The following is a 22,951-nucleotide window of genomic DNA, read 5'->3' on the forward strand; positions in this document are numbered from 1 at the left end:
TTTTCTTGTAAGAGGCCAAACTCTACTTACCATTTGTATAAGGGTTGACAGTCTTTTTATTTGTCATTACACGTGCTGTGGCATTATTTACCTATGTACATAGAAAACTCAAATCAGCACATATTCCAAGGCCAGTCCACAGTTCAATTAGTTGCATGCATTATGACTGTGATTACTTATTAAAAAACAAAAAACAAAAACTAAAATGCATTTTAATTTATAAAAGGCAGTAGGTGCATAACAAAATCATACATTTTTATAATTACATTTACTTCATAACTGTTTTAACTTAACAAATCATTTCAATAAAGCAATGTCATATCATTTAAAAGTTTAATAAGGAGACAGTAAAAGCAAATTAAAAGGAACTGCATAATTGAAGATTGAAAAGCATGCGTGTACTCCATGGTAACACAGAAACAATAAATATTTTTTTAAACATAAAATAAGGTTCATATGAAGGAACATGCAGTGGAGGAGAAGAGGGGAGAGACAAGGTACAAGGGAACATAAATGTCAAAAAAAGGACAAACAAGTTTTAGCCGTATGCAACACTTTAAGGGGGAAGAACCATCGGGGAAGCAACATCTAGCATTCAACACTTGGAACAAGAGCCTTTTACATCGCAAGAATTAACAAAATCATTCAAGCTTTAAAGTCACAGCTAACAAAAGGATAAAAGAGAGGGTGCATTGTTTAACACAATATGGAGTTAACAATCTGAGTAAGATGTGCACTGGTCATATCTCAATCCAGTCAGTGCCTCCCAGGCTAGCTTAGAACGTACACTCAGTTACAGGCGTACCAATATCCAAAAAAATAGAGCATCAAGAAAACTTAATACAACAAGTCAAAAAAATTCACGTGGTATATATATGTATAGAGATATATCAGCACTAAATACGTGAAACGGCAGATGGATTTCACCACTTACCATTCACCACCATCGCCAGCATGGGTTTGTATACAGTTACCATGGTTACTGAGAGTTTGGTGAGGGGCCTAAGGATTATCGTCGAGGGTGGGGGGAAATGAAAGGCAAAATATGCAACATCTTACTCCAAAGACTAAAGCATTTTTAACTGGTATTTTTTTTTTTTAAGCTTTAACAAATACGACCCTATGGTCATTTTGAGGGAGAGCCAGTGGTAGAAAGAGTAGATTCTGAGTATAGGAATTTCAGCGTTTTCTTTTTTTTTTTTTCATGAAGAAGGACCAGATATTGAACAGGAAATCCTGTTTGGTTCACGTTGTTAGCAAAAGAATACAAAGATTGAAACTGGCTTCTTAAAAAGGAAAAAAAAATGAAAGGTTTCATGACAAAGACCTCTCATTTTTTTTTTCCCCCAACAACTGTTCTCTTAAATGCTATTCATTTCACAATTTGGTTTAATTTGCACACCACTGTGGATCCCTCATCAGCCCTGCAGTGGAAAGAAAAAGAAAGGAAAAGAAAAGGAAAACAAAAACAGAAAACTGCTCTATAATTTGTTTTGCAACACTCTCTCCACTGCTTGGAATCTACTGCACCCATTGGTTATAAGACATGAAAAATAAAATAAGAATTAAAAAAAAAAACTTTCAGATTAACCTTTCTTTTGTCTCACTTTTGCCATCCACCTTTCAGCAGTAATAAGAGTAACATAATAAAGGAAAATTAAAAAAAAAAAGTAAGGCCAGTTTTCCTTTTTATATATAAATATATATATAAACAATGAGAAGGGAATAGGGTCACATACAAGACACAATGATGCATCTGAAACAACAAATGAGCGTGAGGCAGACACTTATCAAAAAGATGAAAAGGAAAATATTTTGGACATGCACCTCGATTTTACGGCCCTCTACCACGGTGCCGTGTAATTTCTCCCTCGCCCTGTCCGCATCGGCACTATTTTCGAAAGTTACGAAACCAAATCCCTACATGCAGGAGGGAGAAGGGAAAACAACATGCAGATTATTATTTTCAGTCAACGACCACTGCGGAACGTTCTCTCGCTTTAATTTCTATTTCTTGTCCTGGCTTCCGTTCTGTAACATGCAAATTAGAGAAATTATAAGAGTACTAAAATGTGCAATAAGTAAGCGACAAATGTGAACAAGATTTTTGTTTTCTGTCACCCCGTTAGCTGTCACCCCTGAAGAATTCAAAGAATGATACCCAAAATACCTTTCTAAATGTCACTACAGAAGAAAAGAAATCTAACGGAAAGAAAATGAGATCAAAATAAATGTACAGTGTCTTCACAGAGAAGAAAATGAAATAACGAGGGAGAAAAAAAAAGGGAATCACTTTCTTGACATGCAAATTAAGAAGGAAAGAAAAGAAAACGTGTGCACAGAATTCAACAATGAACGCCAGAGTCTTCTAACATCGCCTACAGAGTCATGCCGTGTGGTTTTAAGACCATCTCTTCTCCATGCAGTTTTAGGGTTATTCAAATTTGTCAAGTCTACAGCCTTTATGTCTCAAAAAATAAAAATTAGAAGCCTAAAAAAAAAAAAAAGGGAAAGACCTTTTTTTTTTTAAATAAATCTGAAACTCTTGGCTCTAAATCAACAAAATAATCCCATGAAATGAATAGAAATAAACACCCATTGATTGCTAATGCAAACAGGTCAAGGAACATTTTTATATCCCCTCCCTCACCCTTCAAATGACATAGGTACTTCGGAAACTGTCAGCTTTCTGGACTGCTTTACTAATCCCAAACAGAAATGTGTATACATATGGTAAAGTTCTAAGACATTATCCTGATACCCATTTATCAAATCAACAGGTAGAAAATTCAAAACCTCCTTTAATAGAATAGTATTTACAGTAACACTCTAGGTACTTCTTTTACGATCAGTAACAAATGCACTCTTTTCTGCACCACTGGTATATTTTGCTTTAATATTTCAGCCTCAAAAAAAAAAAAAAAAAAACAACAACAACCCCCCTACACATCACATTGTCAAAATCCATCCTTTTTCTTCACTGACACTGTTCCTAAGAAGAGTACAGAAATTATGACATTATTTTTAAAACCCCTAAAAATATTTGTACATCTTGTTCCGAAATATACACCAACCGTTTGAAACCATTCCAGTGTAAATCTGCCCAGCTCTTTCTGGTCTTCACAGTATAAACAGGGTAAAATAATGCAATGTGCCAAGATTGCTCTTTGTGTTAGGTAATCTTTACATAAAGGAAAATGTTGGTGTTAAACTTAGCTGGAACGGTAGGACAGTCAGTCTTATTAATAAAACAAACAATTACAAATCTCAGCTGCTCATAACCAACTTGTTAACTCTCAATTCCTCACTAGGTCATGAAAGAAATCTCCGAAATTCAGGGTTTTGGAGAGCTGTTTCAGTTTCAGAGAGCTGTTACCCAGGGTTCCAACAAGGGAGAACTTTCCAGTATTATGATGGGCTCCTCCATAGAGGATAACAGCTATGGATGTAGTCAAGTTAGATTAGAGATGGCGATCTGATAGAGGGAAAAAAAAAAATTCTTTACTTGGGGGATTAGATTGAATTACCTATTTCCCGTAGTAAGGATCTGTGATAAGGACAGATCTGAATTATCTGACTAATCTAAGATTATAAGCTTAGGAAGACCCTACTTAGTCCTGCTCATCACTGATGGGATTAGCCACATTTGGTACACAAACATACATGCTGACTCATTTTGAAATAATAGCACTTCAATGGGCAAAAAATAAAATCTGGAGGGTTGGTACCATTTGATGCCTCTGATTTGGCCACTGGGTCTCAGATTCAGTTATACATCAGAAAGAACAGGGGGGCATATGAAACATTCAGATTTCTAAGCCCTGACACATGTTTCTTGGATCAGAATCCCAGAGCGGAGCCCAGAAATCTGTTTGCCGAAAAAGTTACCTATGTGGCCCAGCAATTGGGTTTCCATGGCTTCTTCTGTCACTAAGCAGTGTCTGACTCTTTGCAACTCCACGGGCTGCACCATGCCAGGCTCCCCTATCTGTCACCATCTCCCAGAGTTCAATCAAATTCATGTCCATTGAACTGGTAATGCTATCTAAACATCTCATCCTCTGGCGCCCCCTTCTCCTTTGGCCTTCAACCTTTCCCAGCATCAGGGTCTTTTCCAATGAGTTGGCTCTTTGCATCAAGTGGCCAGACTATTGGGCCTTCAGCTTCAGGGTTAATTTCCCTTAGGATTGACTGGATTGATCTCCTTGCAGTCCAAGGGATTCTCAAGAATCTTCTCTAGTACCACAGTTGGAAAGTATCAATTCTTTGGTGCTCAGCCTTCTTTATGGTCCAACTCTCACATCTGTACATAACTACTGGAAAAACCATAGCTTTGACTATACAGAATTACATTGCCAGTTTCTATAGAGCAGTTTAGGGAGTGGAGTGGGTTTTTGTGGTGAATATCTATTTGACTTGGTGATTCAGATCTTAAATGTAGGAATCAGCCAAAATGACACAGAAATATTCTCCTCCTGACCTCTAAGACCAAGGCTCTAGCATCCTGAGCCATGTCATACATTTAATAATAATTAGGGAAACGAGGACTGTGACTCTATCTGGGACAATTCTCTCACTTGCCTAAGAAAGGAAATTCACAGTCCAATGTGACATACCAATGGAGGACTTGGTGGCATCATTGCTGCTAATGGGTCCTAACAGTCTTTGTCACCGCAGTGCTGGGAAGAACCGAACACTCAACCCACTTGAATAACACAATCCCCACAAATGGAGTCAGAATGATTCCAATCTAAATCCTAGGCAAACCACACTGGCCTAAAATCTGCATCCTGTATATGAGGGAGAGATGAAAGCAGAAACAGAAATCTCTTCTGAATCCCAAGTTCATAAACTAAAGAGGAATTCTACTCCATTTTCACTTTGCTTTCAAGTAAAAATAATACATTGATTCTTTTTTATTCTTATTCTTATTCTTTTCTGCTAAACATTTTTTTTTTTTCTGAGTGGTTCAATACATCTCATTTCAGCCTGCTGAGAAGCCTAGCTGAAATTTGGCAAAGCTGGGTTCATGAAGACCTTGCTGTAGAAACAGTCACCCAAATGCCAAAGAGCAGTTTCTACCTGTCCCATGGGACCATCCTACCTCCACCCAGCCAAGAAGGGATGTGACATCCCTGGATCAGAAGATAGCCAGGTGCTTATCTGGGAAGCCACACTGTGGCCAGGCAGACTGCCACCTGGCCATTTTCAGGCACCCACTCCAGCAGGCATAGGTGCTGGCAACTTTGAAAGTAGGCGGCAACGAAGCTTGTATCTTTTGCCCTGCCTCTTGGTCAGTGGGCTTCCTTGGTGGCTCAGATGGTAAAGAATCTGCCTGCAATGTGGAAGACCTGGGTTCGATCCCTGGGTTGGGAAGGTCCCCTGGAGAAGGGAATGACTACCCACTCCAGTATTCTTGCTTGGAGAATTCCATGGACAGAGGCTACAGTCCATGGGATTGCAGAATCAGACATGACTGAGCGACTAACACTTTCACTTCTTGGTCAGTATTCTGTCTTTGGCAAAATGCAATACTTAGAATATTCTGATAATTACCCTGAATATTTTTTTTTAATCTCAGTTTCAAAAAGAAGCACCTTTTGGATTTGGCTTGGAGAACACAGGATCTGAGTACGCTGTAAGGAGCCCATATAAAGGTTAAGGATTCAGGGGAGGCTACAGTGGGCAGGGAGGAGCCAGTTGGAAGACAGATGCTACTTCCCAAGGTTTGTCTCAGGTGGTGGTGGTGGGGAGGTGGCTGAGAAAAGGCATAGTCCTGCAGAAGACATCCATGATGTTTGTGCCCTGTGATGGGAAGGCGTGACCCCTAGGCAGACAATGGCAACCCTAACGTGGATCAGCCATGACTTATTTATTTTTCCATCTTTTTGTGAAACATACATTCTGGCCTTTCTGTATCCCAGTTATTTTTCTCTTTTAGTCTTGTGGGCTATATTTTTGTAGTAACACACATACAACATTTAGCGTGCAAATCAAAGCTTTGAAGCACCCAGGATGGATGCTGTGCTGACTTTTCATCTTACATGAAAACTCGATTCCTCCAGTTTCTGGTACGGAGAGCTCCTATCACCTAGAAGAGGAGGAGCTGTTGATTAAGGGTCTGAAGACTCAATTTCCTGTGGGACTAAGGGCTTTACAGCACACTTGTTCCCAATCACCTTTCTCCACATAGCCCCTTCTCCCTGGAAAACCATCTTTCTTCCTTCCCTCCCCTGGGGCATGTCTTACTTATCTTTCTCTCCAAGCTGAAATGCCCCTTCTTCCCAGAAGCCCTCTTGGCTTTCAACAAGATGGGTCTGCCTGCTTGGAGTCTCAGCAGCCTCTCATTCACCAGGGAACATAGCAATCTGTATCACACTTGTTTGTCTTAAGGATCTGTCTCTCAGATACTTAGGGAAGTCTGAGGACAGGAAGCACTTCTGTCTGTCTCACATCCGATTCACTAACCTGGTACCGGAGTGAAACCAAGACTGTGTTTCTTGTCTTAGTCGCCAAGTCCTGTCTGATGCTTCTGCAACCCCATGGACTGTAGCCCGCCAGGCTCCTCTGTCCTTGGGGTTTCCCAGGCAAGGATACTGGGAATGGGTTGCCATTCCCTTCTCCAGGCAATCTTTCTGACCCAGGGATCAAACCCTCGACTCTTTCATTGGCAGGAGGATTCTTTACCACTGGGCCACCAGGGAAGCCCAAGCCAGTACTATAGATACCACTGAATCAAAGAGCAGACTGCACATTTCCCAGGTCTATGAAGACACAGCCATCTCTGTCTATCCCCCCAGATAAAATGTTTCAGAGGTAAACGCAACGTTTTACTCCTAAAAGGAAACTTGAATGGTAGGATCTCTCACCCCCCGAAATGCCAGCTCATTGCGTTTTCAAAGTCTGGCCAGATCCTTTTAAAATGTGATTTCCTTGCTTACTTGTTATCCATATACACATGAACTTGTACATTATATATTCTCAGGATAATATAGATATTGCCTGTGTATGGACAGGTGTACATGCACGCATGCACACAAACACAAACACACACACACACACCAACCACCCCCAGACCACATAGCCACCCTCAGTTTACATTGAGTGATTGTCCCGGGGAAGGTCCCCAGAGACGATGGCCCGAAGGTGAGCTCCTAGCTCGTAAGGGCTCTCCCATTTCCTGGCTGCTTCTCCACCATCAAATGATGAAAATGAGGTCATTCCGACGGTGGAGGCATAAGACTTTTCCCATTGAGGATAACATCAAGTCCCGGAGAAGGGCATGGCAACCCACTCCAGTATTCTTGCCTGGAGAATTCCACAGACAGATAAATCTGGCAGGCTACAGTCCAGGGGGGTCACAAAGAGCTCGAGATGATTGAGCGACTTAACACTTCCCCTTTCAATTATGAAAGATATTCCTGTGTGGGCTGCTACCTTCATTCAGCAGTTCCCAATTGCAGTGTCTCCAGGACACTCCAGTGGTACCAGTCAGCTCCGAGACCTGCAAGACTGGTTCTTTCCGCAAACCCACTGAGAGAGGCTATTTTTAAGGTTCCTTCATGAAAAAAAAAAAAAAAAAAGCAGCTTCACAAAATCAGTCTCTGGATGTGGCAAACTTAAATGGTCTTACTCCTAAAGCCCCAGAGACAGGCTCATCACAGGAATGACGGAAGAAATCTTAAAAATAGCATCACCATTGTACTTTCAGAATAACAAATGATATTCTTCTAATGTCCTCAAACAACTCTGGGAAAAAAAATTAAACAGTTTCCTCCAACTGGCAAGTCACAAAACAAAATATATGTGAAATATGAATTTAGAAAAGAAAACTTTAAAGGCAGTAGCACTTTGGACTCAGGATTAAAAGAAAGTTGGCCAACTTTCCACGTCCTCTTCTACAGTTTCACCCAGAATACACCTATCATAAGTGAAAACGATCGGGCACATTTTTCTCTTAATGTACGTAGCTCTGTACATGTAGAAAAAGTCCCTGTAATGGTTTTTCATACCACAGCAGAAAAAGAGTTAACTTATTTTCCCCCAGCCTGGAGGTCAAACTACTGACATATTATAAGGATTACTGTAAATATCTGAAATTACAGCAGAAAGACAAGGCCCTTAAAGTAGCAGAACTTCAGAGTCTAATGAATTGATTTTTTTTTTCTTTTTTTCTACTCATCCAGCATATCACAACACCACTTTGGCTGTGGCAAAGAGAATACTGGCATTTTCTTTCCTCAATTCAATCAGCATTCTCCTATTCAGTTAATACAATTCAGTTACCATTAAGTTAGTGAATACAAAACCTATGCAGGCTGCCCAAGGAATCATAAATGATTGTTTTGTGGGGAGGTGGTGGTTCCTATACCCAGAAGACTGGCTTTTGCACCCCCCCTCCCTTAGGTAAAACCCATTCTTCTTTATTATACCACATGACGTATGAAACCTTAGCGTCCTGACCAGGAATGAAACCCGCAGCCCCTGCAGTGGAAGTGCAGAGTCGTAACCACTGGACAGCCTGGGAAGTCCCAAAACGTGTTCCTCTAAGCAACACTTCTGGATACTGGCTTGTCCCAAACAGTCTCTGTAAGGAAAGCTCTGGGGCTAAACCTGCGATCTCTCTGTGTTTGGGAATGAATTTCTCTCCATTTTTACTTTCACAGTCTGGGGAAGTGAGAAGGAAGCTGAACGTTCCTGGGGGACCAGAAGCCAGGCGGAGTTACTGGATGTGGTCACTTCCTAGGCTCTGATGTCAATATCCAAGTCTTTGGCAGCACCCCTGTGGCTCAGCCGGTAAATGAGCCTGCAGTGGGGGAGACCTGGGTTCAATCCCTGGGTTGGGAAGACTCCCTGGGGAAGGGAAAGGCTAACCACTCCAGCATTCAGGCCTGGAGAATTCCATGGACTGTATAGTCCATGGGGTCGCAAAGAGTCGGACACAACTGAGTGACTTTCACTTCTCTTCACCTTCCTCACAGCATCTGCTGCTCTGCCCAGAGCACCACTTTGGTCCAGGGAGAGTAGGATGGCTTCTGCATTTTCTGTGAGTGCAAATAAAAAGAGGACACTTGAGCCACCATGAAATCCCAGTGGGCAAAAGCGTAGTCTGCATTCAAATGAAGCCTGGGTGTGTGTTGAGAATAAGGAGACACAGGATGTGTAACTTTAACCATAGCCCGGGAGGCTTGTTACAACACAGACTGCTGGGCCCCGATATCAGAGGATCTGATTCAATAGGTCTGGGTTGGACCCTGAGACTCTGCATTTCTGCCAAATTTGCAGATGTTGCTGGTGGTGTGAGCGCTGGTCTTAGATGATCACTGACACAGAAGGTACTTTAGAAGAGTTTGGTGGCTTTTTTTTTTCTTTCTATTAATATGTTTGTATTTTGACGATGCTGGAGTTCACCCATATAGCCTCTGATTTAAAAAAAAAAAAAGAATTTTTTTTTTTTTTTAATGTGGACCATTCTTAAAGTCTTTATTGAATTTGCTACAATATTGCTTCTGTTTTATGCTTTGTTTTTTCTTGGCCATGAGGCATGGTGGGATCTTAGTTCCCTGATCAGGGATCGAACCCCACACCCCCTGCCTTGGAAGATGAACTCTTAACCACTGGACCACCAAGGAAATCCCTAACCTCTGATTTTTACTAACACTGTTACTTGTAAGAAAAATCTACTTAAAAATTGGTTTCCTAGGAAAAGCTAACTCAGAGCAATGGCAAATTGCAAAATGGGGTTGGGTACACAGACTAATGGATTAAATTTCATTCAAAAGGTTGGTGTATATGAGATTTTCTCCCCTACAACCCAGGAAAATAACTGCACTTTATTAATACAGAATAATCACATATTTACCTGCTCATGAGACTATGAACTCACTTTTTAATATAAAGAACATAATTATCACTGAAAAACAAAAATGTAGCAACAACATTATTTTTTTAAGCATGGGTAGTTTTCCTCTGGAAACTTGATATATAGACATCTATAAAACAGCAATTTTCAAATACCCCCTTATACATTTTAAATTGAATCCAGTGTATTCCCCACCATTTTGGAAATGGGGGTGGGGTGGGGGGATGGTCCCTAAAGGAATTCCCACCGAAGTGTATTTTCACAACGTGCTGATTAAAACAGTGCAGTTGTTTCCCCGTATTTATAACAAGCATTTCAAAATAAAGCTAAACAATTCTAAAGTGAATTAACTTGCTTACCTTTGAGCCTCGCTCATTAAAAATAATTTCAACATCTAAGATTTTACCAAATTGCTGCAAAAAAATAGAAATAGTTTATAAGCAAGAAGAGAAACAGAGGCAATCAGATTATGCATGGGTAATTGTTCCCCAAGTCAGAATTTTTCTCTCTTTTAATATCAAGGCTATTCATTTGATGTTTTCCTATCATTAAATGATGCACTTGAACCAAGAGAAAATACAACTGCATGTATTATTTCCATATTGTGGCATAACCCATCATATGAGATATCGTAATTAGGGACCCAGTACCAAGTATGTAAGCAAGAGGTTAATTCTAGTTTTCTTTCTTGATGTATGATTGATTGCTTTCCAAGGCACTGAGCAGCAAACATTAAAAACAGCTAATATATACAACGGTCCTTCTAGGCTGTGTCACTAGCCACTGGATGAAGCATCCTTAGTGAAGTGGGATTTTGATAACTTAAAATATCCAACTAAAATCAGACATTTAGAATTTTGGACCTTGGCTTCGTAAAAGCCAGGAGTAGCCAGGCCATATAAGAGAAGTAAAGCTAAAAGGAATATCCATTACACAGACACCCTTTACAAGCAAGAAACCACTGTAGCTGTCTGTCCTCAGGGTGAAATGTCCTTCTTGCAAGATGATTCTCCCTATTGTTAAACAAACAAAGATTTTAGACGATTAGCCTGAATAGGCTTTCTGAACAATGCAAGAAACTCAACGTATTCAAACCTAGAAACAACATTTCAGATGACAAAGTTTCCCCAATAAACTATAGCTGTTCCATTAAATTTCAGGTTTTTCAGGATAAGCATACCCTACACAATGGTACTTTAATTGATGGCTCAGCCAGTAAAGCATATTTCTGCAAGGCAGGGGGCACACCCAAGTTCAGTTCCTGGGTGGGGAAGATGCCCTGGAGAAGGAAATGGCAACCCAGTCCAGTATTCTTGCCTGGGAAATCCCGTGGACAGAGGAACCTGGCAGGCGATAGTTATGGGGCCGCAAGAGTTGGATATAACTTAGAGACTAAACCACCACCACCGCACAATGTTTGGGTCATACTTAAATTTACTAAAATATTTGCTATCTGAAATCACATGCAACTACTGTGTTTTATATTTTGTAACTTAATACAACTGCTGCTACTGCTGCTAAGTCGCTTCAGTCGTGTCCGACTCTGTGCGACCCCAGAGACGGCAGCCCACCAAGCTCCCCCGTCCCTGGGATTCTCCAGGCAAGAACACTGGAGTGGGTTGCCATTTCCTTCCCCAACTAGTGACTGACTATTTCCTGTAGTCCTCCTGACAAATACACACCAAGAAATCTGTGATTCATACTTTAAAAAAAAATGAGAACAAGGGCCCTGAACCAGAAGCATCTGATAATCCAAAATCCTGTCCCCTGAGGCTGGAATTCTTTCCGTTTTCTTAGATTGCATGAAGTTGAGTGGGCATTTTCTGAGTGTGGTGTGTTCTACATAAAGGTAGGTAAGAGAGGGTGGCATAAAAGTAAGTGACGAGGCCCAGGGGAAAATCAGATAGAAATTTTACCCTGATGCAGAATTAAGAGCAAATGCCTGTTTTAGGGATTAAAATACACGTAAAGAACTACAGAAAGTAATATTTCCAGGCTCTTTTCCCCTGATTTGGAACTTTCCTTAAAAAGCAGAGACATCACTTTGCCAACGAAGGTCCATTTAGTCAAAGCTATACAGCTAGATAGCATCGCCGGCTCAATGGACATGAATTTGAGCATGGTCTGGGAGACAGTGAAGAACAGGGGTGCCTGGCATGCTGCAGTCCATGGGGTCGCAAAGAGCTGGACATGACTGAGCAACTGAACAACAGCAACGTTTTTGCTTTTTGCTTTTGCAGCCTGGGTATTTTTATTACATCTTTTATTACCCTAGGAAATTCTGTATTCTGTCTCTCTCCCCTGGGTGGAAAGCCTTACGCAGCTTCTGTGTCACAGAGGACAGGGTGATGGGGTGGGAGGGGCAGGAGAGAAAGGGAACAAGCAATTAGAATCCAGAGAACTGGGGGCAGCTTGCCTGACTGATGTTCCCCATTCAGAGGATACTGAGACACCCAGACTATAAGTGCCAAGAAGATCTTACTGAGATTCAAAAAAAAAAAAAGGAAGAATATATAGATACTATCCTCTGGAACATACAAATAAATCTACGTTCCCTCGGAAAGAGAAAAACGCAGACTCCAGTTGAGTATAAATAGCTTAAAACCTTGAAATGAAAGTAGTTCTGACTATGAGAAAAAGAAATCCAAAGCTTAAGTCATCCTGGGCCACAGAAAGGTGCCCATCCCTCAGAATATGTACTCAGCCTGGGGATTACAGACTTGAATTTTTCTTACTGAGCTTCTTATTGTGCTTCTCGACTTCAGAGGGAAGGAGAGAAAGAAACCAAGAAGAGAAGGCTCAACCAGGAGAGAAGACAGAAGGTCTCCATGGCTAGCATGCTCAATGGACATACCAGGAAACACGCAACTCCCTCACCCTGTGATCAGTGGACACTTAGGAATTCTTTTGGTGAAGACAAGATGGTTCTATTGCTTTTTCCATGCCCTAGATTTGGGCAGAGAAAACTGTTAAAAAGAGAAGATGATTTTCAGATTTGAGAAATGCAAGATTTGCGTTGAAAGGCGAAGTGAGTTCCATGGTTTAAAAAAAAAAATCCTCTAGCTTTCTGATTCTCTCAGAAGCCATCATTCTGCTATAACCCCTTAGGATATTCAGTTCCACACAGATGCTACCATGTATATTTCAGGCCTAAGAGACAGGAAGCACACATATTTATGGGTAGAGAAACTTGGAAAGGACTTCCTCTAAAACCAACAAGCAAATGTCATCCACGGAACCTTCTCGAAGCAGTCAACACAAACGCACTTCCTTTAAAATAAGATCTGGTTGAAGAGATCGCTTGGTCTCAGGTGGTGATGGGCGAACTGTGACTTTCTCTGGAATGAGGAGTCCTGCATCAAATAGTTAACATCTTCCATTTGTTGGAGGTTATAGTTCTGCTGATGAGCTCAAAGATACTGCTCTGTGTATCCCTTATAAGGAAACCAAGACCTGCCCCAAGGCTGCACTGCTGTTTCTTGACTGCTCCTCCCTTTTCTCGGCCTCCCCTCCCTTCCCTGATGAGCAACTGTTTGAACCTGCCCATCGGAGAAGGGGACACAGAAATACGTTTGTGGCTAGAAACCTCATGGGGTCCTGATTGGTTTCCACCATGCTCCTTACACATGGGAAATATCCACCTCATAACTATATTAAGTCAACGCCAGTAAACAGGGATTGGGAATACATGGATGAGTGGAATAAACATGAGAAAGAAAGAAAGAAAAAAGATCTGACTGAGATACACGTGTGCTCAATTGCTCAGTTGTGTCTGATTCTTTGCGACCCCATGGACTGTAGCCCACCTGCCTCCTCTGTCCATGGAGTTCTCCAGGCAAGATTCCTGGACTGGGCTGTCATGCCCTCCTCCAAGAGATCTTTCTGATTCAGGGATTGAACCCAAGTCTCCTGTGTCTCCCATGCTGGCAGGCAGATTCTTTAACACTGAGCCACCTGGGAAGCTGCCGGTTGAGACAGCACCAATCAAAAAGTAATCTTCGCATGTCTCATTCCCTAAATGGAGCAATGGCACCACATGCCCTGAAATGGTCTCCATTGTTTGTTTCTTTGGCAGTTGCCATGGGGTGGAAGTTTCTCAAAGCCAGTGAAACAAGCCGTAAGAAGAATGCTGATGTAAGCCCCCTTTCTAAGGCAGTTGTGTACTATATTTATAGTATCAACAGTTTAATTGGGAAGTTTGGTACTAATGATGTAAACACAGCTGGCACATTTTCAAGTTAAATAGACACGACTCATTCGCAGACATAACTAGGATCTATTTGCCCAACATTGGCATTCAGCCGTGTTCAACAGTCTCAGTTTCCACTGGAGGGGTCTCGACAGATGCGACAAGGTTAAAATCCTGGAGCTTATAGGCACACACTCGGGCCAAGAGGTACCACCCATGTTTAGACCGGCTCAGATCAAATAATATTTCTCTGAAAACCTCTGAAAGGTGTTCAATGGATACAGTATAAAACAGGAAAGTAAGCTTAGTTCACAGAATGTTCATGGAAGCTAAGAAAAGGCAACATCCTAGTTTTCTTAGGGCTGTTTTCACGTTTCAGATGTGGGAACAGGAGGAGGCACCCTGCCATGTCTGAAAATATCTCTGTTTTGTCATTTAAAAAGTCATCATGAAAGCCCCTTCTTCTTCTACTTTTAATGAAAGTTTCTTCTGCATGTTCTGAAAGCCATGTAATCTGTCTTTGGTGACAATAGAGACTTCGGTGGGTCATATTCATGCCCAGAAGGCCTGTAGTTTGATAAGAAAAGCATGGCTGTCACATGGACAAGCATGAGGTAAAATCTGGACCCAGTACTCCCTGAGTAGCTGTTACTGAAGACAACTCTAGGATACAATGGCTTGTCTCAGTGGTCTAAATCTAGAACTACCTCTGTGTACAAGCATGCGTGCTCAGTCGCTTCAATCATGTCTGACTCTTTGTGACCCCATGGACTATAGCCCTCCAGGCTTCTCTTGTCCATGGGATTCTCCAGGCAAGAATACTGGAATGGGTTGCCACACCCTCCTCCAGGGGATCTTCCCAACCCAGGGATCGAACTCGCATCTCCTATGTCTCCTGCATTGCCAGCAGATTCTTGACCCACTGAGCTACCTGGGAAGCCCATAACTATCTCTCTCACTTCACAAATGCTTACTTTTAAATGTTAGGTTCAACTGAGCTTTTTATTCAAGACCAAGACGTTGTGACTAATTTGATGGCAATCCATACAATGTTTGCATGGGCCCATGGAGAATTCAAATGGAAAGGAAACATGCTCTTTTGCGACCTCTGACATGTTCAAGAGGAAGGTAGCAGGGCCAGAATCCACATTCTTTCCAGCAAAACCTCCAGCACCAAGGCCCCTGATAATATGAGATCCATTCATTCACATGCCAATTGATCTTTTAAAAAAGACTCTGGATTCTGGACTTCCCTGGTGGTCCAGTGGTTAAGAATCTGCCTGCCAAAGCAGGGGACACGGGTTCGATCCATAGTCAGGGAAGACCTCAGATGCCACGGGGCAACTAAGCCCATGTGCCACAGCTACTGAAGCCCACATGCCCTACAGCCTGTGCTCTGCAACAGGAGAGGCCACCACAAGGAGATACCTTTGCACCATGACAAAGAGTAGCCCCTGGTTGCCACAGCTGGAGAAAGCCCACGTGCAGCCATGAAGACCCAGAGTAGCCAAAAATAAATAATGAAAAATGCCCTGGCCTCTGCTTTGGATGTAGTGGCCACAGAATTTTTGACCAAGGGATGTTCCATCTGAAAGGGAAACCCTAGGAAATCTAAGATGATCTGGATGGTTTCATGCCAAACACTGCAACACATTCATCATAAAGGATACAAAGTGAATTGTGGAAGAAGGGAAACGAGGATTGTGACAAGGAGGCACCAAAGCCACAGTTTAAAAGGAAATGTTGAGGCACCTGCGGTAACCGATAGGCGTGTAGGGTTTGCAAACATCATGGCTGAATGATGTATGGATACAGAACCTGTTCAGAGCACTGCCAGGTGTCAGGGACTTTGGGAAAGAAAGTCTCTTTACTCTTGTGCTGTGGTTTTGGCTTGCAGTCTCCACAGCCATACTGAACAAAAGGGACCAAGAAGAAAACTGCAAAAAATCTTTGTGAGAGTTTTTCTCTGCTGTCTCTCTCTTTGTAGCCCCTGCTACAAGGAACCAGGGCAAAACACGGCAAGAAAAGGAGAGATGACATCTCACATCCCAGTGATGTGGAAAACAGCTGATTGGGATTAAAATGCAATTTCTTAGAGTAACTGTGACCTGAAACAGGAAACCACGCTTAATTCTCTCAGCTGGAGTGCAGAGCCAGTCCGAATGTTACAGATGACTTTTCACGTGATTCATGTCAGTAAATGCAGCACACAACCAGAGTGGGGTGGCCACCACTGACATCTGCCCAGGAAGAATAGATTCTGCAGGATTAAAATTCCACGTCTTCAGAATGGTGGTTGTAAACCAAGAAGACCTCAGAGTTATCGCAGAGTCCAGGAATTTGTAGCTGCTGGATGATTTTTACAGACGTGTGTGCGCAGAAGCATGCTCAGTCGTGTCTGACTCTTTGCGACCCTGTGGACTGTAGCCTACCAGGCTTCTCTGTCCATGGAATTTTCCCAGCAAGAACACTGGAGTGGATGGTCACAAAGCCCACCAAAAAATCTTGCATACTTTTAAAAATGGACACACAGGCAGCTTGTGATGAACTGAATTAATTTCAGGATGACTGACTGTGTGCTGCGTTTTCTGAATGTATAGATGGATCCTAAGTGTCTCTATCATCTTGTCAAATTGACATCTTGTCAGTTGCTTGAAAATTCTGACTTTTACAAACAGTGGCTCTGAAACTAGTAGATTCTGATCAAGGTTTGACAACTGGTAGCACGACCGATTTTGGCAAGACTTTGCTCTCTACCACCTCTCCTGTACCGCCCAGTAAGAACAGACAGGTTCGAATATTCATGCAAGTAGGATCCGTTTTTGGCATCTAGCTCTGAATATTTTGAATACCTTTGCAGTGGAGCCCTCTGGTCACTTTCAAGATAATCAAGAAGACCAGAGAGCACACAGCCATCCTCAGGGGTGGGAGTCCGGGTCTACCGCAATGAGTGACACCCGAAAAGAGCACAGGATGGTCATTAAGAGGACCAAATTCCAAGTCAACATCCCAGTGACACTTGATGAGTTAAGACAGATTGAAGAGCGAGATGACTTTTGAACCAGACCTGACAAAAGCGACCTAATTCCTCAGGCTGCCCGTCATTCAAACCTGGTCTCCTCACTTCACACACACTTAACCTCGACTTTAACTCCGAATGCTCTGCACTTTTCAAAGTCATCTTTGACCTGAAATTGCCCGAGGGTATCTCTGCTCTGTAAGAGTTAGAGGCTCAACTCAAGGTTATTACCAAATGAGAGAGATAAAAGAGCACAAGCTGACCTTTTCCACTGAAATGTCAGGATTCAGGCCTGGGTATCTTAGCTATGACACTTCGTTGGCTTTTGTGTCCAATGCATACTTGATAAACATCATGCATGCTAAAGAAAACATGTGCATTCACCCCACCATTGCGGAATGATGACACAGAGCTGGTGTTTTCATACGGAGAATGAGCTCTACCTGGCCCAGACCTAGACTTGGAAAGTTGAGCCTCTTCTTATTCCTTTTGTCATCTCTGCACCCATCCAGAAGCTCTTAGAAGGGGACTCTCTGGGCAGCCAACCTTTACTCTAAGTTGAGTGTTAAGAATGTAATTTTGTTCATTGAATCCACAGACATTTCCCACCAACGCTGGGCTGACATAGACAAAGGGACTGTGACTCTATTTGCAAAAAATGAATGATATCCAAGCTGTCATAGCTTTGTCCTTTGGTGGAACTGAGCCCAAAGAGATGGCAAGCTCATCCCTTCCCAAGGTGGATGGTGCAAAGGTCATTCCAAAAGAGAATCAGGGTCACAATGTCCCCCAGTCAAGTGACTCTACCATTTCTTCTCTCTGGGTTGGTGGTGTCTTCTGTCTTGCTCCCTGTTCCATCATGGTGCTTGAGCAAGACTGTCATTTGTGGCATATAATCTTTAAGTTAAATCTCTGAATCCTCACCACAGATTCCAGAAGAACATATATGGCAGGATACAAGTCAGACTCTGAAATCTGCAGTGGTTTTGTTTTAACAAGGCTTTATGCAGAACTAATTATTCTCTACAATCACCTCTGAGATATAGATGCTCAGTACCCGGGAAAGAGCAAGGTCTGCAGAAATATGTTATGAGTCACTCTTCCCAATAATTTGGCAACCACTATAGCGAGAAAAACCAAGATGACCCATAACTATGTTAGCTGTCACATGGGTCCCCAGGCTCTTGACAGGGGATCAGCAATGAGCTTGTTTCAAGCACCTGGGAGCCTATTTTCCATTCGACATTCAAGTTACTAACTTGAAGAAGTACCGTTGGTCCAAGTGCAAACATGGTGAACACAGCAGAAAAGTTTATCCTAAAATCATGGAGATCCTGGCCAAAGAATACCCTCAGATAGGATCTAAAATGCCTTCCCCCCACCCCTGCTCACTTTGTATTATGAATACCAAGAAATTACATGAGGAGGGGAGGACTCTGGGGACCCCAGAGCGGCCACTGCAGAGGAGAAGAAAGGCAGTACTTACACCAAACATTTGTCGGAGGTCCGGATCCCGGAACCGGAAGGGGATGTTGGAGACATGCAGCCTCTTGGGCTGGGACTTGTTTTCCGTGTTTTCAGAAGGCTGTGTCTGGGGCTGGCCATCCGTGGGTGCCGAGTCATCTGTCTGCTAAAAGAACAAGAGCAAAGCAAAGAGGCTCAGAGTGGACCTGAACGTGCTTTTCATAAAAAAAAAAAAAAAAATATATATATATATAGGCGTATAGTAGCTTTAGTGTCGTGTTAGTTTCTACTGTACAACAAAGTGAATCAGTTATACATATACATATATCCCCACTTTTTAGGATTTCCTTCCCATTTAGGTCACCACAGAGCGCTGAGTAGAGTTCCCTGAGCTATACAGTAGGTTCTCATTAGTTATCTAGGTTATGCATAGCATCAATAGTGTATTACGATGCAGAGCATCAATAGTGCATATATTCAATTCCAATCTCCCAATTCACCCCACGCCCACACCATCCCCCCTTGGTATGCATACAATTTGTTCTCTACCTCTGTGTCCCTATTCCTGCTTTGCAAATAGGTTCATCTATACCATTTGTTCTAGATTCCACATATATCCAGTGTGCTTTTGCTTCCTCAAAATGGTAGAAAAATGCCAGAACAAAGGAATAATGCAGGAAGAAACTGCTGAATCATTCATTCATCCAGCAAAGATTTATTGAAAGACCACTGAGTGCCCATCAGAGATCCAGGATTCAGCCACGAGCAAAGGAGCAGAGATCCTTACTATCATGGATCTAATTCTTACGGGGGAAGAACTAGACAATAAACTCAAGAAATACAGAGCTGGAGGATGGAGATAAGAGGGAGGGGGATAAAGTAAGGGCAAGGACTCGCTGGAACTGGGGGGCAGGGAGTTTCAGTAGGTAATTAGAGAAAGCTTCATCTAGAAAGGAGACTCCTTCTTTCATCCAGGCTGTTCAAAATCTTAAAATATGCCTACCTAATTGCCAAGGCTGTACAGATAAAAACATTAGTAAATCTCATAAAACATTTGAAAAGGCTGTTTGGTATTCTGAAGTCCAAGTAACCATCTGATGGACTTAAATTTTTTCAAGGTTTTAATTTTTCCTTTCTTGATTTTGCATACCTGTGCTGTTCATGACAGTTGACCCCATGTGGCTCTTTAAACGGAAATGAATTAAAATTAAATCAAATGGGAAATTCAGTCCCTTCCTCACAGTAGCCACATTTTTGAGTGCTCAGTGGCCACACATGGCTGTGGCTTCCGTGTTGGACAATGAAGACACAGAGCGCCTATGTTAGAAAGTTATATTGACCCAAGTTGGTGTTGACAATGTTACATTACTGGTATAGTTTGTTACTCTGCCTCCTACTCAGTCCCATCCTCCAAGGAAAAGCCCGGATAACATGATACTACAATGATACCCCCATTGAGGCAGGAACCAGGAGAAAAGTCACAGTAACATTTGATTCAATCATCTAGGCCACTTCCATATGCTCAGTTCTGGAGTTTAACATTTCAGAGATGCTTCTAGATGCTTTCTCTGCAATTAGCATGTACTGCCTCTAGGTGGCAGTAGACACCATTCACATGAAATGTCTACTTCGCTAAAACATGATGGAAAACCCATGAAAAAGGCCATCAAGCTTATGAAGGAGAAATCGTCCGCTCATTCAGTTCAGTTCAGTTCAGTCGCTCAGTTCTATCTGACTCTTTGCGACCCCATGAATTGCAGCATGCCAGGCCTCCCTGTCCATCAACAACTCCCGGAGTTCACTCACACTCAGTCCATCGAGTCGGTGATGCCATCAAGCCATCTCATCCTCTGTCGTCCCCTTCTCCTCCTGCCCCCAATCCCTCCCAGCATCAGAGTCTTTTCCAATGAGTCAACTCTTCCCATCAGGTGGCCAAAGTACTGGAGTTTCAGCTTTAGCATCATTCCTTCCAAAGAACACCCAGGACTGATCTCCTTTAGAATGGACTGGTTGGATCTCCTTGCAGTCCAAGGGACTCTCAAGAGTCTTCTCCAACACCACAGTTCAAAAGCATCAATTCTTCGGCACTCAGCTTTCTTCACAGTCCACCTCTCACATCCATACATGACCACTGGGTAAACCATAGCCTTGACTAGATGGACCTTTGTTGGCAAAGTAATGTCTCTGCTTTTACTTACAAGCAATCTAGAAGCATATAACTAGGACAAAACTAATAACATGGACATAATCAGTGACTTTCTCATCAACCCTTGTCCTTATCGACAGGTTTCACTGAAATTTCCTTCCTAACACACACTGAATTGTATTTGTAAGGTAAGACATTCTGGTAGCTGGCGTACTACACTTCCAAGCTTCTTTGGTATCCAAAGCCCTACCAGATACTTTCTTCAACTTCCAAGGGTTGTGTCAAGAAGATAATACACTTGGTTATATTCCTAATGCTGCTGGATCTAATAAAAAGGCTGGTGATAGTTCTCTACCCTGAAAAATGAGTAGTAACAATGCTGTTGTTCAGTCGCTAAGTCATGTCTGACTCTTTGGGACCCCATGGACCGCTGATCCCAGACTCCTCTGTCCTCCACTGTCTCCCAGAGTTTGTGCAAATTTATATCCATTGAGTTAGACAATAACAATGGTGCATACCATATAAGGCTCTGTGATGACCAAATACCATAACACATGAGGCATCATGCCACGGTTCCCAGCACAAGACACAATCAATAAGTGGAAGGCAAGGCATTTTTTAGAATGATGGTGATTTTTACCAAAAATGTCAAAGTGAGAGTGAAAAAGTTGCTCAGTTGTGTCCGCCTCTTTGCGACCCCATGGAATAGTCCATGGAGTTCTCCAGGCCAGAATACTCAAGTGGGTAGCTGTTCCCTTCTCCAGGAGATGCTCCCAACCCAGGGATCGAATCCAGGTCTCCTGCATTGCAGGCGGATTCTTTACCAGCTGAGCCACCAGGGAAGCCCTAAAAATGTCAAAGGAGAGGTGTAAAAAGCCTCATTAAGGAAATATGAAGGGAAGCTTCCCATTTGCTTGGTAAACACATCTTTCCTGAGCAACTACTATCCACGAGGCACATAAGTTCATCCCCCAAAGCATACACAGTATCTAGCTTAGCAGAAGAGAAAGAGGCAGAAAAGACAATGGTTAGACAGACTATTAAGAGGGGTCAGAGTGACCCTCAGGGGGTTGAGTCACTCTAAATCAGGGACACACCATATGGCTGGTGGTTCCTTAGGCTTGCTGAGTCTGGAGGTTACATTTTTACCGGGACATGTCTAAGAGAAAAGGTGGCGCTGCACCAGTGGTGAGCAAAGTATGTGCCAAGATGCAGAGAGGTGAATTCTGGATTTAGGGGACTGAGGCAGGAGACAGACAGGCTCCAAGCTAGGCATGTACAACTAGCCTCCTTTTCACATTTCCTGAGGAAGGGGGCAGGTGGGCTCCAGGCTAGATATTTACAATCAGCCTCCTGTGTGCACTTTGAAATAGAAAACAGCAATAGAAACAGGGTAAATAGCCAAACTTTGTCTCCTGGGGATATTAACAGCTATGGCAAGGACAGAGAGGGACGAAACCCAATTTGAGTAAAGGATCAAGAGGTCATATATTTTCCATCCTTGGGGCAAGGGAGACACTACACATGCCCAGAAAGGCTCCTTGGAGGTCAAAATGGAGGGGGCACCACCCTATAATATATGATGCCAAGCACCCCTCACCACCCCTGCCCCGCACTGGCCTCTGGGAAAAATCCATCTTGGGAAAAAGTTTCACAGGCATGTTGGGGAGGGTCCTAGGGCAGGTCAGGAGTGGGAAAAGAAATGAGATAATTGGCCAAAGGTAAACAAAGATCTGGGCTTCCCCAATGGCTCAGCAGTTAAGTATCTAATTGCAATGCAGGGGTTCGATCCCTGGGGTGGGAATATCTCCTGGAGAAGGCCATGAGATTCTCTTGCCTAGAGAATCCCATGGACTCAGGAGTCTGGCGGGCTCTATACTCCACAGGGTCACAAAAAGTCGGACACGATTGAGGCGACTGAGCATGTAGGTAAACAAAGATCTGGCAGAAATGCCCTACATAAATGACTTAACTGCCTCTTTAATGCACGCTTCCTCATTAGGGGGATGCTGACACCCTTTCCCTTTGGGTGTGTGTCTCTGCCTTGCTTCTGTCTTAACAAACTACTTCTCTGTGTGCTCTCCAACTTGGTTGTGCTGTGTCTCTAATCATAAATTTTGTACCTCTTTCTACAGTTTTTGCCTCCTTGAGAAATGCATTTTTCAATGGGGCAAGGGCCCAGGGAATTTTGCTTCCAGCCTCTAGCCCCTGGGGAACTAGTGGCTAGGATTCATGGTTTTCATCCAGGCTACCCAGCTCACTTCCTGGGCA

The 22,951-nt window shown here is 42.7% G+C and overlaps 1 protein-coding gene across 13 annotated transcripts in view; it reads right to left on the reverse strand.

The window, feature by feature from the left end:
• RBFOX1 (RNA binding fox-1 homolog 1) overlaps positions 1 to 22,951 on the reverse strand; it is a 2,434,604-nt gene that overhangs the window by 123,410 nt on the left and 2,288,243 nt on the right. For all 13 annotated transcript variants that reach the window (XM_027528154.1, XM_027528150.1, XM_027528155.1 and 10 more), the window contains 4 exons: positions 18,557 to 18,700; positions 10,222 to 10,275; positions 1,828 to 1,920; positions 31 to 91 (listed from right to left, as the gene is read on the reverse strand). In XM_027528154.1, the coding sequence (XP_027383955.1) occupies positions 31 to 91; positions 1,828 to 1,920; positions 10,222 to 10,275; positions 18,557 to 18,700 (352 nt within the window). The remainder of the gene's footprint in view (positions 1 to 30; positions 92 to 1,827; positions 1,921 to 10,221; positions 10,276 to 18,556; positions 18,701 to 22,951) is intronic.

The sequence above is a fragment of the Bos indicus x Bos taurus genome, chromosome 25 (assembly GCF_003369695.1).
Source record: "Bos indicus x Bos taurus breed Angus x Brahman F1 hybrid chromosome 25, Bos_hybrid_MaternalHap_v2.0, whole genome shotgun sequence".
Lineage (NCBI taxonomy): Eukaryota > Metazoa > Chordata > Mammalia > Artiodactyla > Bovidae > Bos > Bos indicus x Bos taurus.